Below are 16,384 nucleotides of genomic sequence, written 5' to 3'. Positions count from 1 at the left end.
GTTCATATATTTTAAGATAACTAGTAGTGAGTGGTGAGTTCACCTCACGGTATAATTACCGGATATCAGCCACGTCACCAAGCTTGATAGTCCAATCCCATACTTCAGAGCTGTAGACCCGACCCGGACCACGTCGGTAAAGGCAGTGCTGAGCAACTGAACAGCCATGACAAGAAAAGCTCTGTTTGAGGCTATTGACTCCAATTGCTTGAAGACAGTTGAAAAACTACTCAAGAGAGGAACAGATGTAAATGGAAGCAATTGGGTAAATATCAGCGCAAGTTAACACAACCGTGTAATAAACTGTAGAGAAACTGACATAGTTCTGTATTTCTAGGTACATAATTCCTCCCGCAGTCCTTAATTTTCAGAGACTAGTCTATCAGTAATTAATGGGACTGAAAAAATGCATTGTATTTCATATGTATTTGTTTAGTAAGGGGTGTGCAAACTGACCAATGTTGAATAAAATATGAGTGGGTGGAAGTGCAGTCCTTCAGTGATATATTCCAAAGTCATATGTGAGACCATTTTATAAAGTAGAGCATGTATCGCTATGTCGAAGTTGAACGTACCGACACAAATACTTTGAGTTATCCAACACACACATGGTGGATAATGACATGACTGCTCATCCTGACTTGTGAAACAATCCAGGTTTCTCAGACACGTGCAGCTCTAGAGGACTGCTTTATTTTTATTATGTACAGGGTGGGTAAGATGAATAGTGACATGGTTATTTACCATGACTTGTGAAACAATACAGCTTTCTCAGATACCTGTGGAGTCCTAGAGAACTGTTCCATTTTTATTCTGTAGACGAACAATCATGTCAATTTCAGACAGACAAGACTCCGCTCCTCCATGCCATTGAAGGTCAACATACAGACATTGTCTCCTGCCTATTGGAATACGGCGCAAAAGCTGACGTAGCTGACACGGTAGAGGTGCACGCGTGAATAATTGTGTTGTGCCCTACTCAGTGAGTGAATATGGTTTTACGTCCCTTTTAGCAGTATTTGAGCAAGATCACGTCGGGGGACACCAGAAATATGCTTCACACATTGTACCGTTGTGGGAATCGAACCTGGGTTTTCGGCGTGACGAGCGAACGCTTTAATCACTGGACTAACCCAGAGTTCCAAACTATTAAATGTAAAGAAAGGTTCACTTAGTTGTGACTAAATAACGCGAAACTACATATGCAGATAAGGTCTAAAAAGTACATTGTCCGGATAAGATATGACATTGAAACGTGACGATGACCTGAACGTGGAAATGTCGATCAGATTACCACGACATTTCGTTGTGGTTCATAGTTCGGTGTGTATGTGTATAAGTGTTCCAAGTAATCCGATAAGTGGGCTTTGTGAGCAAGTATGTGTGGAGCAGCTAGTCTAGGGGATACGATCTTCCTGGTTACAAGCGACCAATCGCCTGTGTCGATAAGTGTAAGTTCTTGTGCCCTACTTTCAAACGTCAACTACCAAAGAATGTGAGCGTCTAGACAGAGGCAAAAGTGTCCCTCCTGGTTTGGTAATTTTATGGTCGCTCAAACCTAATATGGCCAAACTATTTGGGGAATCGAATCTGCACACTGGACACACATATTTCCAATAGACTGAATGGAAATAAATCTTTACTTCAGTAACAGCTTACATAGTCATGTTTGTCATAATCACAAGAAACCCGAGAAGATCCTGATTTTCTATTCGGCCACACTGTATATCAGCGTTTCTTGTCAGCAGTGAAAAATATCGGGGAACTCTTTCTCTGGGATGGTTTTGGATGAGTCATCTTTATATTATTCTTCTCCATGTCCATTTATGCGCAAAGTAATTTGAATGTGAATGTATTTCTCGTCTCGAGAATTCTATACAGTTGTCGATAAATTCATTTTTTCAAGAAGAATCCTTTTGTGCGAAAGAGCGTTCTACTTCAAGCGTTGTGTTTCCTATGCCGTAAGGAGTCCGATTCTTCATATCACCACCCACTGCTTCTTTCAACCTCTTCAATGCATGACTTCGCAGTATGCTCACTTTTCAGTTGAGAGGTATCTAAACCTGAATATCATTTCACAGGCTGAACAGGGATGTTGGTGGAAGTTCAGCGCCGTCCATTTTGAGAGCTTGTGAATTGTTGGAATACCAACCAATCTGTAACACCGGATTTCCCGTATCATGTTAATGTTCGCTGTTACTCTCACAAAACACTTTTCTCCTAGAATGGGCGGACGGCCTTTCACCATGCCGTGATGTCTGGCGTACGAGGAATTCTACAGATCTTGCTGACTCGAACTCTCAACTTTAACCATGAAGATAAGGTATCAAACATTCTTGCTGTTGTCAGTATTTCTTTCATGAAGAAAATAATTAAATACTTTAAGAAATTTTAGAGCTTTTGAAATTTCAATTCATTTCTTAATACCATGTTTCGTTTCACTTAAGATACGTTGTTCTGACAGCGTAGGTTTTGCTATACAAAACGACCTATTTGAGGGTGATATTCAATGAACAAATTGCTTCTAGGTTATACATGTAGTCTTCAAATTTCTATTCTGCTACCTGAAAGTTATTTTACAGAACGGCCAAACACCACTGCATTATGCCGTAGAGAGATGGCTGGTTTTCCTTGGAGCTGACGTCAACAAAAAAGACCAGGTTAATAAATGAAGACAATGGGTATAATATACATAAAACTGTATGTACCAAATCTTTTGGCATGTAGTTGGAAGGGTGGAAATTTTGGCACATAGATCTACAAACCACGTGTAAATGTGAACTAAGCTGAGCTTAGATAAAAAGGCTGAGACTGTTTCATTCAATATGAGTTTGATCTCGCTATCCACTTATTTCTACAATTTCAACTTTATATGACTTTGAATAGATTCTTGAATAAACCCCCGTCATTACGTATTTGAGCCCGCTCAGAGATTGCCACAGCATATTGTCTTCACAGTCCAAGCAAAATTAGATCAGATCAGATGACAGTCTTTTTTCATGATATTTTTATTCCATGGAAGCAGTCGCCAGTGACCTTGGCAAAAGCTGGTATCTTTGCGTAATCGGTCATTAGAAATCATAATAAATTTACTCACTCGCTCTTTTTTTGAGATGGGAAACTCTGCAAAGACTCTGGCCGGTGATAACAAAGCTCTTAGAGACGCTATTGAACAACGGTGGATTTTGAAAGGTAGCAAGAACACACACAAATCGTAGAAAAGCAGCAGCAGCCGTAGTTGTAGTAACAGTAGTGGTAGCAGCAGCAGCAGTAGTAGTAGTTGTAGTTGTAGTAGCAGATGCAGATTATGCCCGCCCACTCCACCCCCCCAAAAAAAAGAAAAGAAAAAAAAAGAAATTAAGCCAGACCATAGGGCTGGTTGGATTTAAAACTTGCTGGCTCTGACTAAAAACTTACCTGATTGCAAAGTATCTTCGTACACATGTCTAAATTGTAACCCGACCGTCGGGCAGGTGAATTTGACTATCTGTCAGTCCGTGTTGAAATTTACTCGTCCCGGGCGGCAGGGCAGGCAAGTATTTCGAACGTTAGTAGGTGTAGTAGTAGTTGTAGATGGCAGCTGAATCTTACTCAGAGCTACTACAATGAAAATATTTGCTAAACCTTAAAACGCATTTTTCTATATGCTATAATCATGATATAAAGGGCATGGAAGTTTATGGTTGCCATAACTTGTGCTGCTCAGCACATACTGTACATTCAAAAAGTAATACTTACGTTAATCTTCAGGCATGCAGAAAGAATCCTGGCTGAACATTGCGAAGAAAAGCATATCAAGAGCATGAGTATCAGATTTGGGTCACAAACTGACTTGGGTTGTTCCAAGACATTCATGATGCTCAAGCGATACGAACCAGCTAAACACCCAAAGTGTCCTTCGAAGAAGAAAGACGAATCCTTCTGGGAAGAGTTTTTTGAATGCCGTATATCACAACCAAATATTCTCTTGACAATCACTTTCCCTCTGCAAGACAAACCAAGCCCCTATTCTGAAGTGTTTGTAAAGTGTGCAACCATGAATGAAGAGGAAAAGGAATCGGTGGCAAAAATAGCCTTCGTGCCAGAGGAGGTAAGAGTCATGTTCAAATACACAGCTGCAACGTGTGACGTGCAACTCAACCGTATGTAATATCCACAAGGATCCGGGATAGATCTGATTATCAGTGTGTGGGTAAGTTTAGTTTTACGCCGCACTCAGCAATATTCCAGCTATATGGCGGCGGTCTGTAAATAACCGAATCTGGACCAGACAATCCAGAGATCAACAACATGAGCATCGACCTGCGCAATTGGGAACCGATGACATGTGTCAACCAAGTCAGTGAGCCTGACCACTCGATCCCGTTAGTCGCCTCTTACGACAAGCATAGTCGCCTTTTATGGCAAGCCCGGGTTGCTGAAGGCCTATTCTACCCCGGGACCTTCACAGGTCTGATCATCAGTAACTCATGCTTGTCATTAGAGACGACTAACGGGATCGGTTGGTTAGGTTCACTGACTTGGGTGACGCATATCATTGTATCTCAATTGCGTAGATCGACGCTCATGTCGTTGATTGATTGTCGCTTGATTGTCTGCTCCAGACTAGATTATTTACAGCCATTATACTCTTTAAAAAATGTAGGGGAGTCTGATCTTTGAAGGAAAACCCACTGAGGAAGGTTGCAATGACATTCATCTTGTGTATGCAGCATCACTGCACGTTATCACCACATACAAACACAATGCATTGGAAGCACGTGCCACCTTAACGCACATAGGGTGTCGTTATGAATCTTGACGTTTTTCCTCCGTAACCTAGTGGATAAAACCGCCAGGGCAGTAAGCGAAGGGTTACGAGTTCAAAACCGGGTGTCGGCATTACATGTTGAAAATTGTCAATATATACTGTGATATTTAACGATCATATTCATATTCAGTGATGACAAGACAAAAGTCGTATTAGTCTTTAAAATAAGTAGAAATTCAAAGTTCTGGAGCCGAGGGACAAAATCAACATAATGCCCGGGTAATGAAAATAACGCCCGGGTCAGAGGGACATAGATAATTACCCGCGGAAGCGACATTGTATCAGACTTGAGGGATATTACGAAAAAAGTGTCCTCACATTGCTCAAATTCAACTGATTTGTGACCCGCACTCTTTGTACCAGACCACACATCACAACGAGGAAACCCAGGAGCCAAGTTTTGGTGATTAGAAAGAAAGAATCGTCAGCACAACTCTAACATCAGTGACACTGTCGTAATGAATGAATATTTTCTCAAATTCTTTGTTTTCAGCAACGTTGGACAGCAGAAGTCAAAATAAATTTAGGAAGCCGTGGCTGGTTTGTCATTTGTCAAAGACCAGGAGAAGAACTGCTTGACATTCCAGCCAATGGTGGGAAGATAGCTTCTGTGCTTGACACTGATGTAGAAATTGATATTCCGAAGACTGCATTTGACAGACCCGGCAAAATGTCACTCAAGCTAAATAATCGGCTGGTCAATGTGTCACATCTATTTGTTTCACGCACATTTGTCATAATTACAAGGCTGAATGTGTTATTACACTTACCCTCAAATACATGTTATATCCCAACAGGCTTTTCTAACATTCTCATATGAACTTATTTCTTGTAACAACTTTTCCAGTTATAGAGTTTAGGCAATAGTATTTTGCGGAAAGAGATCTTGGAATGCTAATCATACACTGAATAGCAAAAGAAACTCTCACTCCTTTTTTGAAATTCGTAATCAGCTGACATGTTTCATAGCAATACTTTTAAGACGAATTTCAGATAAGTACAAGTCAAAATGGCGACAGGTCCCGAAAGTCATCATCGTGTATGGTACACTCCTGTCATCTTCTGTACATGGAGTGGATGAGACGGTTGATGAAAGCCTTGGGAACTTGCTCCCATACTCGATACGCCTGAGAGAGTTCAGCTGCAGTTGTCGGTCTTGGTCGCACATCAATGTGCCTCCTCTGAATCTCGTCCCACGAGTGTTCTATCGGGTTTAAGTCTGGACGGATGGCAGGATATGGAAGAGTTTGTACGCCGTGTTGACGGAGAAAGTCTCTAGTTGCTCTGGTAATATTTGCAGGAGCGTTGTCCTTCTGGAAGACGTGGTTTCCATGACGACCAAAATGTGGCACGACGAAGGGTCTCGACGCATGCTGAATCATTCCTTCTTTCAGGACCAATATTCCGGAACACCACATGGCCTAGTTTGTGGTTGAGAGCAATAGCACCCCACACCATTATGCTCGGACTTCCCCACGCGTCTCTTTCCAGGACACAGTCATCTGCAAAAAGCTCCCCGCGTCGCCGCCACACTCTCACTCTGCCATCAGTCGTCGAGACGAAATACGGGCTCTCGTCGGAGAAGACTAAAGTTCGCCACTCCCGGTGCCGGCAATTCCGTTGATGTGTGGCCCACTGGAGACGACCACGGCGATGTCGAACAGTGAGGATCGGAAACCTGTATGGCTTGCGACAACTAACGTTTCTCTGCCACGAGCGCCTTCACTATGTGTCGTCCCTGATTGGTCTCTGGCATGGCAATAGTCCGTGCAGTTTCCGTACCCCTGGCAAAACGATTTTGCAGGTGATGACGGACAATCTGCCGATTTTTTCTCGAGCGTTGTCACAGGCGGTCTTCCACTGCGGCTTGGATTCGTTGCTGCATGCGGCATATTGTTCGAACATGAACAGAATAATAATAAATAAACATGTCTTGCAGTCTGGACAGCATTCAGTCTTCCTAAAGCTTGGTCTCCATGTTCCCTTGATAATCGTGGCATGTCGCTACTGTCGAATAGTGATTTGGTGAATGCCCGCTGCCTCCTCGTATAGGGATGACACCTCGTGATGCACGTACATTGTCATTTTCATGCAACGCGCACAAAAACTTCGTCCCATTATTACTTTAGTAAATTCGTTTTGACGACATTTTTTGTATCAAATACAGAATCTGAAACCAAATTTTACTTACACATTGGCTACGAACCAGGGCCAGCTTGCATATATAACAAGTAAAAACATATTAAATTAAGATGAAGCATATCTGGTAAAAGTTCTGGTAGGTGACGTTTCTTTTGCGGTTCAGTATACATCCCTTCTTCCCATCATATATTAGTTTTTTTCTTTAAGGTCGAGGAGAGTTTGCCTCTTACCAAAGACCTAGATGCCATCATATCATTTTCAAGGTTTTATGAAATTGAACACACGTCTGGCACACAGCCGAAGAAAGATATCATTCTTACTTTGCCCCTTCCCGAAAAATACACTGGGAAAGGACAACTCTTTGTCTTGTCGAGGTCTGGACCCGAGAATGTCTCGAGTGTAGAAGAGGATACAAAGTACTGGACAGTCCTTGACACTGACATCAAGATCAAGGGCAAAGTAGCAAGCTTTGCAACCAAACACTTTTCAACGTAAGAATTGTTCATATTCTATGCTATCTTGAGAACGATAAACACTGTGTAGATGTTCGCATTCGTCCTGGAAATGTTGATAGATGGTTGATATAATGTGATAATTACTTGGCGACTGGCTTAACGGGAGTCGCCAAAATATTGGTTCGGTGACTGGGGAGATGTCCCCCAAAACAACATGTAGTCCTATTTCCGATTATATAGGGGTCCCCCCCGCCCCCCTTACAGACGGAAGTGGTTCTAACTTTTAGATGTCTATGTTTCGAGCTCTTGTGATAAGGTAACCGTAAGTATCTTAGTCAAGGTGTGTACGTCAAGGATATCTGACATTAAATACTTTCTTGTCTTGGGAAAATGGGTTACGGATTTCTACATAACTGCTGATCTTTTCGGGGGTTTAGCACTAAAAATATCATTGTGCTTCCCAGGTCCTTCCTTAGATGTTTCTTCGTTTTGCCAGTATCACGGTTTCGTCCTGCATCATGCTTTGACATAACTGAAGTACGTTGAAAGCGGCTTTAAACCTGTAGCAACTATTACCGCACGTATGTCTAAAAGCATTAGATTCATATTTCAATATTAATCAATTAATCATAAACAGAACGACGGTGGTGGAGACTCGGAAAAACACCCAAAGGAAGAGCCTGAAAAAGCAAACATCAACTTGTCACCGAAGAAGAAAGATTCACATAGTAACATTTATGGCATACGCAAAACAAGTGTCTCCAAAACTACACGACGTCATTGTGGAATGCTGTAAAGCTGAAAACCTGAAGACACGTACCTCGGCATGGGAGAACGATAACTATTTCTGTCTCCGTGTTAGCGGGATGTTCAAATCTCAACCGGAAAACGAATACGGTGTTGCTGTCAATGGAAACGCCAAATCATTGGTAGATATCTCACCATTGAAGATCACTTACTTCCCAGGGATGAATTGTCACCAGTCCTTGGAACTAGAAGTGATTGACCTGAAAGACATCAGTCGAGCTACGGTTGCTATAAAAGATCTGCAAACGGACAACCACGTCGTGCTCACGTTTCTGCCGCTTATCCTTGACAAAAGTGCATATTCGGCCCAGAGTTATTCTGTATCAAAATTTGCAGCTGATGAAGTGAACAGAGGACTGGATGAGGCTTATGATCCAGAACTGTACGAGTCCAAAGGAAGTACGTATATGTCATTTACTTGATATATAGTTGTTTTAATGAAGTGTACATTTTATTATGAATACGAATATTATTAAAGCCATTATCACCAATGATTGCTTGGCACATCAAGGGAATAAAAGTTGATCACACTGAAAAAAGGAGAGGACGAACCAAAATCAAAGAATAACTTTCCCAACGAAGTAAATAAATCGCAATCAAACATTACATTAATGTGCTTTCAGAATTCGTAGTAGCAGAACACACAGCCAGTCTTTCAGTTCAACTGTTTGGGTCCTGGTGGAAAATATGGCTCTACCTTTGCCGCTCTCTACCTTGGTTGATGGATGTACTTCACAATGATCTGTATGACTCTCAAGAGGGAATCAAACAGGTATGGTGTATATACATTATCTTATAGTGGTTGAGTTTTGGTTATTTTTTCGAATACTGTTTCATAACACGGAATCGTATTTCCAGAAAGATAGAACCGAACAAACGTCTTGATAATAGATGTTGAGAACATGTTGAAATATTCCAACCACGATGGTAAGTGTGTCCAAGTAGGTCTTCCGTTGAATCGGAAATATGAAAACCCAAAGATGGTGGTTTCAGCGCAGTTGAAATACATATTTACTATGCTATAAATACTGATGGATTAATAGCCATGAATAGCAGCCATGTTGCCAGAACTGAGTTGCTTATGATTTTTCTGGTGAAGTCATTACGTTAAGTCCACAGGTATTGGGGAAGTGGTTCTCAGCAAACGCCAAAGCAGCAGACTTTGGTGTCACAAAACTTACACAAGCATTAGTAAGAGTTGACAACCTGTCAGCGGCACAGTCAGTCATTGATTATCTTGAGATGTGGTGAGTATTGATGCATTAATTATCCTCTTCTCAGTGAAACTGTCTTAATGAAACGCATTGTTTTCTTTATCGCTGTTTATATGAAAGCAAGAACAATAGGCGTTTCAAGCCTTTCTTTCTCTTGGGGACATATTCTTAGCGGAGATGCGAATTCTCACTTTCTGACGATACTTTATATGATCCGACCATAATTTGTTAACAGTCGATGAATTTCGAAGTAATAACAACCCATTGGAGTTTTTGGTTTTATCAATGTATGACTGTAGCTTGTACTGTTGTGCTTTCCAAAGAGAAAAATGATCCTATTGATGGAAAGGCCTTACTGCTGGTTGTAATAGGATGCCCAATGTAAATCACACATCATCCCACCACACATTCACATACACACGTAAACTATTGGTTACCTTTCACTAGCTGGAAATCGTCTGACTGCAAACATGAATGGGAGAATAAGCCATCTTGGAATTGGCTGAAGAACCAGACCCTCAGCCTTGAAAGCTTTACAGAAAACATCAGTAAGTTGTTATAAGTGTAATGCATGTCATCAAACATGTGGATATATTGATGTGACTTATATTAAGTAACATTCGCAATACACAGTGTTATCATATAAAGGATAAAGTTGGTATCAGGTAGGAACATATGCAGATAGAGAGAGCATACCTTCAGTTTTCCCAAACAAAATATGCGTCATAAATTCACTAAATTAGAATTAATCAATGGAAATATGGAGAAACGTTTAATGTGCTATCATTATTACAACAGCTGGTCCTGTGTAGTTGGATTTGTTCTCAAGGCATAGTCTTAGTAACTAAGTGACTAACATCTTCATTCTTCTATCTTTGCTATCAGTGAAGTCGATGTTAAGAAATTCCATTGAATAGGCTGTTGCGGTAGGTCAGGCGTGAAAGAATAATTATGTTATCGCATGAGAGTTGCAATGGCATTTGAAGTAAAACGATGCCGACCAGAACCATTGTTCCGGAGGTAGAAGTGGTTTCTCCTACACATAGTCCAAGGTTATGAACGAGTCAAGGTAGACTCTAAGATCTTAGAGGTTAGATTGGATTCCTGACCAACTGTTAGACTGCTGACGTAATATTTCCATACTCTGGGAGAGGTAGAAATTATAGGTATCTCAGTCTTGTCTGCTTTGTGTTGGAGCATGCTGCCAGTCATGCATGACTTAACACAAGCAATACATGAAAATCCTTTCATCAGTTGGGAATCATCTGAATAGATGTGATGGTCACTTTCATGATCAGTACGATTCCCGCCACAATTCACTTTGAGACGATTGATTAATATATCATGGTGTCATGGCGACATGACAAATTTACTTTATCAACCGCGCGCGAGAGGCTCATCATTATACCTTATGATGCCGTTTCCGTGTTGTGATCATACATACATGTAGTTGTAGCTGAGACATTTGACTTGTTACAATTTAGCCCAGACACCATGCTAGCTGGGATCCGTTTCCATGTATATGTGCTTCTAGACTAACGCATTTCCATGAAGATATATAATTTTGGTGGTAACATATATATCCAGTTAAATTCAAACGGAGCACCAAGGAGACCAACCTGGAAAAAATCTAGACTTGCTTCAGATGGGGCAACAGCTTTGCAGGGAACACTAGGAAGTAGGGAAAATAGTATGGTCCAGGGACTGTGGGACAGACTAATGTGCTTGTTGTCCTCTGCGGTGCACCCCAAATTCAAACCAGTTGGATAAGGCCTAATTGTTGCCTATTTTGTCGGCGAGTATACGTCTGACACCAAGCTTCGTGACCTTATAACCATAGTTTCAGTATGTACATGCCGTCTCATAGAACAGGGTTAGATTAGCTGATAAAGGACATTTACACTCGTGGACAAAACAACTGATTGCCACTGAACTAGAAACAAGTGATAACATCTTGGTAATGAATTTTCCTTTTGCGATTATGACTTTCGAAACATAATTTACTTTTCTAATGAAATGACATTTGGCCATTACATGTGAAAGTGAGTTTAGGTAGTAGCTGTCATTACGGGAGCTATTAGAGAGACATCCTACGAAACCCAGTACATAAATTCATAAAATGTAATGTTTGCTCCAGGTGTTGAACTGAAGCCATTTGTACATTGGGAAGTTTGAAATCATTTTTATTTTGCATGATTGGTTAGATTCTTAAAATTGCCTCCTCTATACATGCTGCATGAAGATGGATGCCCCTGTTTTAGGTGGGAAACATTTCACTAAAGCCTCCCTTTATAATTATATTTGTTCATATTAGAATGCTTGTAAAAGTTAGGACACTATCATTTGTTGATGTAACTGAATCTGCATTAGTAGAATATGTGTAATGTGAGAAAAACATAGGACCAACTATACAGGACATTAGCTAGATGTTAACACATACAACACCACGGATAAAGTAGTTAAAGTCCAAGAAGATTTGGGTTAAAATATGTATATAATATATGACCATGCTGGCTGACTTGGTTGATGCATGTTATTGTATCCCAATAAGCAGCGCAATTTTATAGATAGTCGGGGAAGAAACCGTTGATATCGTCGGATGATACCTAAGGGGATATTTTATAATTAATGCTGAGAATTGTGTCTTACACTGTAAACTTTATGCTTTTGTCTTGTCGATATTTTCAATGCAGATGCGACCAACTGTTTCCTGTTTCCTATCTTTGTAGGTCCACCGGAACCGATGTCAACTCTGTTTCTCCTTGATATCCTGAAGTACATCGAAGTTGAGCCCGAGAATTTGGGAATATTTCTGGGTTTGACAAAACAAGAAACTGATACTGCAACATCCGATGCCCACAAAGGCGGTCGGGAATGTAGGATGTTCGTGGTAAATATACTTCTTTGTGGAAATCAAGGGAATAATCAATAGTGGGTGAGTGAGTTAATATTTAACGTCACGTCGGCAATATTGCAGCCATATCGTGACACTGAAAAGCACTGTGTGTATATTGTAAAAACCTGTCGACGAAGGACAGTAAAACAAGTAGAATATCACTATTTGAATTAACAATAGTGTGGAAAGTTAAAACTAATATCACTATGTGGACAATACAATGTAAAAAAAACAGACTATAGATAGCCAATAACAGAAGGCAGATCACCAGATTAGAAATAATCAATATAGGCAAGAATACCTCTTTAAAATTGACTGAAAATATCGGTCTTATTTTAAAACGTGTCAAGAATGTGTTATATGATACCAAATATATAATGGAATAGATGTACATGTGGTTATTTCAAGGTTCTGCTTCGGGCAAAAGAGAAATACAAATGTAACCATGAGTTCCTTCGTGTGTTACTGGAAGCACTCGAGCAAATGGAGCACAATGATACCAAGGAGTCCATCATTCAACATGCTGAAAAGTGGTAAGTGAAACTCGTTTGTGATTCTCGTCATAGTACGTCCTTCTTTGCACAACTTTCAGCCTTCTTGAAAATGATGAACATAGAGATTTTTCTGGGTTCCACCTTCTTGTTTTATTCTGGACCACAACGTTTCGGGGCATCCTCTAGCCCCATCATCAGGTAAAAACGAAGTGGTTCAGAGTAAAACAAGAAGATGTGACCCAGAAAAATCTCTATGTTCATCCTATAGCATCGTCTAAAACGTCAAGCATCTAATTCGTGAAAATGGCCAGAGGTGTTTTCTTATGACTATAACGTCAACATAAGGAAAGATATCGCATACCATGAAATCGATTTGTCATTAAATATTTAATGTTGATACTATATCGACACAAGGTTATGATTGTTCATTCTAAATCGGTATTTCACTGACACATAAACATTAATGATATTAAGATTATCATGATTTAGATAACTCTTCAGATAGATGAACATTTCAGACTAATTCATAGATAGTATTAAAGGGCACACATAGCTAGTTATTTTTCTTTCTGTACAGCACATACTTTTTCGTCACAGGATATGTTGATGAACTGTGGCAGTTATCTGAGTCGATATATCGATACATAGATTTCCAGTGATTGACATTCCAGTTCTATCCATAAACCATTTATGATGATATTCTAATGATATTCTAAACGTTCATTTCAAACTAAGTAACTACAATTATTACCTATTTGTATAGATACAGTCTGACTGAAATTTCACCTCCTTTGAATCTAGAGGAACATAGTTTAAGGCTTGACATGGTCGAATATTCAGTGACACTTCGACAAGTAAAACAAATAAAACTGACATTCCGTTTTGGATGAGATAATTTTAGAACACTTGAGAAGCCTTTTGTGGGAAATGCAGACTACCGATGAGTAACATACGGTCAAAGTGCATACTTTTAACATTTGTTTCTTTCATATGTGTCAAACATGATAATCGTTGCTACCGTTTAGTTTTTTTGAAATCGTGCGTGCAAAAGAAATCCGACAAGGACCTTACAAGAAAGTTATCGTGTATTTTTGTTTTGATTGAAGGTTAAAATCTGAAGGAAAATCTAATGGAACGATTGCGGAACAAATGAAAGAGGTTATTGACCAGTTCACACAGATTACCCCACCAGAAGAACTTGCCAGTGGCTGACTCTCAGTGTCAAGGAATCATTTAGGGCAGGACTGATGGAAATGAAATCAATGTCACCATATGCCTTCGAAAACACATTTGTGTAATGCATGTAACTGATGATTAATTCACTTGAAACAATTCGTTGTGACTTGTAAACACTCGTTTCTCGTGCCGTAATGAAACTTTTATCCTTTAAAACTTTTGTGAGAGCTTTTCTACTATATGCATACTGACACCAGACATGCATCTTCTACACATAACTGCTTCATGAGTAAGAGTGAAAATAACTGACGGAGTGTGTATTTTCATGACATATTCATTGAACATATTCAAACGTACAGACATCAACACGAAACGTGCCTGAATGGTTTATTTTTCCAAAATCGGGATCTTCTTTACTCTTACTCGAATATTCAATCAGAAATGTTCGCTTTCGTGCAAATGGACACTTGGGAATTGTGTATAAGTATTTTTGGTGACGTTAATTGTACATATCACAATAGCAGCAAATTGACAGGGAAGCCATGATGCTGCATTGTTACAACATTTACACATTTTTTCTTGGTTTTTACCCCAACCTCGACCACAACCCTAACACGATTATGTAAGGTAAAGAAACTGCAACATTATACTTAACAGATTATATGAAATTCTCATAGCTCATCATTTGTTAAATTCTGACATAAATGTGAAAATGATTATGACATTGTTGTGTATTAGTATTTTACATGAAACCAAATACACTCTGTTTTGTGTCACTTCAACACATCCCTATGGAGCATCGATGATGCCGAGCTGTGCGGACAGTTAATAGCGGGGGAGGAGCGACAGTCACTGGACTGTGAAGAGCTTTGTTTTATAAGCTTGTGACAATAATGGCTGATGTAAATACAGTTTATACCTTCTGTGCCAAGCTTGTCCATACATGAATATTGCTGAGTAATTGCTTTTGCCAAAAATAAAACATTAACCTGGACTGAATATCTCATGCTTTTACTTTCAAGTTAGACATATGTGCAGTGCTTGTGACAGTGAATAATAACACAGGAAAAGTGAGGCTTTTAAAGACAAGTACTAGTATATACCGCACGCACATGACTGAGATGGTCTCTCTTCAAGGACACACGAGTGTCTTCAAGGACACACATCCGTGTGCTGAGCATTCAGCTGAACTGCAGTTGGGGAAAAGGTAATCTGGGAAACGGTAATCTCCGATTCCCGTTGAGGCGATAGATAGTGAGGCTAAGTATATTGCTGCTGATCAAAGTGCACTCCACAACTGTTCTCTGGAATGTCATCTGTTCATTCCACTCAATGGGAGTAGGTCTAATTGAGTCGGTTATAGGTTGAATATGTCTTTTAATCTTGCATTCGGAGGTCGCGTACTTAAATGAGATTAATGGAGCGCAAATTGCACCATAAATGAAAACGCTTTTGTGTTTCTTTCAGCCATCGATTTCCCCTGAATGTAAAGACTCTTCACTTCAGTTTGTCGTGTTAATTATGCATTTAAATGATAACCTTTCAGGCTAAAGTCCTCTGACAAAATAAAATAACTTACATATTCAACACGATGCTTAAATCTACAGTTCTGCTGATTTATGTGGAGTTTACCTAAAGACGTGAGGTAGCATAGGTTTGGTCGCTGACCTCTTGAAATAATGCAGTTTTAAGTCGGTGGAAATGCGTAGGCACAATTCAGGTTGATACAGTGAAAACTGCAAGTGGAGACATCACAATAAAATATATGTATAATAATTCGTCCGATATCAGCGCAGAGGATGAAACTTCTTGTTTCAAGCAATGGGCGTAATCCACAACGATGGAACAAAGACTTTGTTATAATGTCATTCTGAGAGTTGAGAATATGAAAACCTGTGCTTAAACCAACATTTGAAAGTAACTAAAGTATTATATTATAAAAGCAAACATTTGTGTAGCATCGATATCCAGTTCAACTGCTCAAAGGCGCTTTGTTTCCCCTCGATCATCGGATGTCCGTTACAACGGCAATGTCAACTCCACAGGGAGCATACAACTCCTGCAGCCTAATGGGCGGACCGAGTTAATGTCAAGGTACCAATTCACAGCTGGATGGGCTGGGGCATATAGTCACTGTACTCTGTCCATGTTTACTGGACGTTGCTGTACCCGCAACTAGGTGTACTCCTGTGGCCACCATCTGATCATCTACCATTAGATTCTTAATCACTATAATAGAATGCGGTTGAGTGCAACCTTAAATATTTCTTTATTATTCAGTCATATCAATCACCGATCAGTAGTCCCAGTGATTATTCATGATAACTATCATTTGAAACAAACACTTGAAAAAGTGCTTCATTAGTGACAGTCGTAATTTTGAGGTAACT

General features: G+C 39.9%; 1 protein-coding gene across 1 annotated transcript; it reads left to right on the top strand.

Moving 5' to 3' along the window:
• The first annotated feature begins 114 nt into the window (after positions 1-114).
• Positions 115-14,994, top strand: LOC137298530 (uncharacterized). The gene is made up of 15 exons (XM_067830826.1): positions 115-265; positions 843-941; positions 2,225-2,323; positions 2,583-2,660; positions 3,114-3,178; positions 3,751-4,090; positions 5,304-5,485; positions 7,153-7,443; positions 8,045-8,613; positions 8,838-8,986; positions 9,334-9,461; positions 9,876-9,976; positions 12,158-12,318; positions 12,733-12,857; positions 13,925-14,994. The coding sequence occupies exons 1-15, from the start codon at positions 167-169 to the stop codon at positions 14,028-14,030; spliced, it is 2,592 nt and encodes an 863-aa protein (XP_067686927.1). The 5' UTR covers positions 115-166; the 3' UTR covers positions 14,031-14,994.
• Positions 14,995-16,384: the final 1,390 nt, after the last annotated feature.

Source organism: Haliotis asinina, chromosome 10, assembly GCF_037392515.1.
Source record: "Haliotis asinina isolate JCU_RB_2024 chromosome 10, JCU_Hal_asi_v2, whole genome shotgun sequence".
Lineage (NCBI taxonomy): Eukaryota > Metazoa > Mollusca > Gastropoda > Lepetellida > Haliotidae > Haliotis > Haliotis asinina.
The sequence above is the reverse complement of the archived record's forward strand: the minus strand, read 5'-3'. Positions and strand labels throughout refer to the sequence as shown.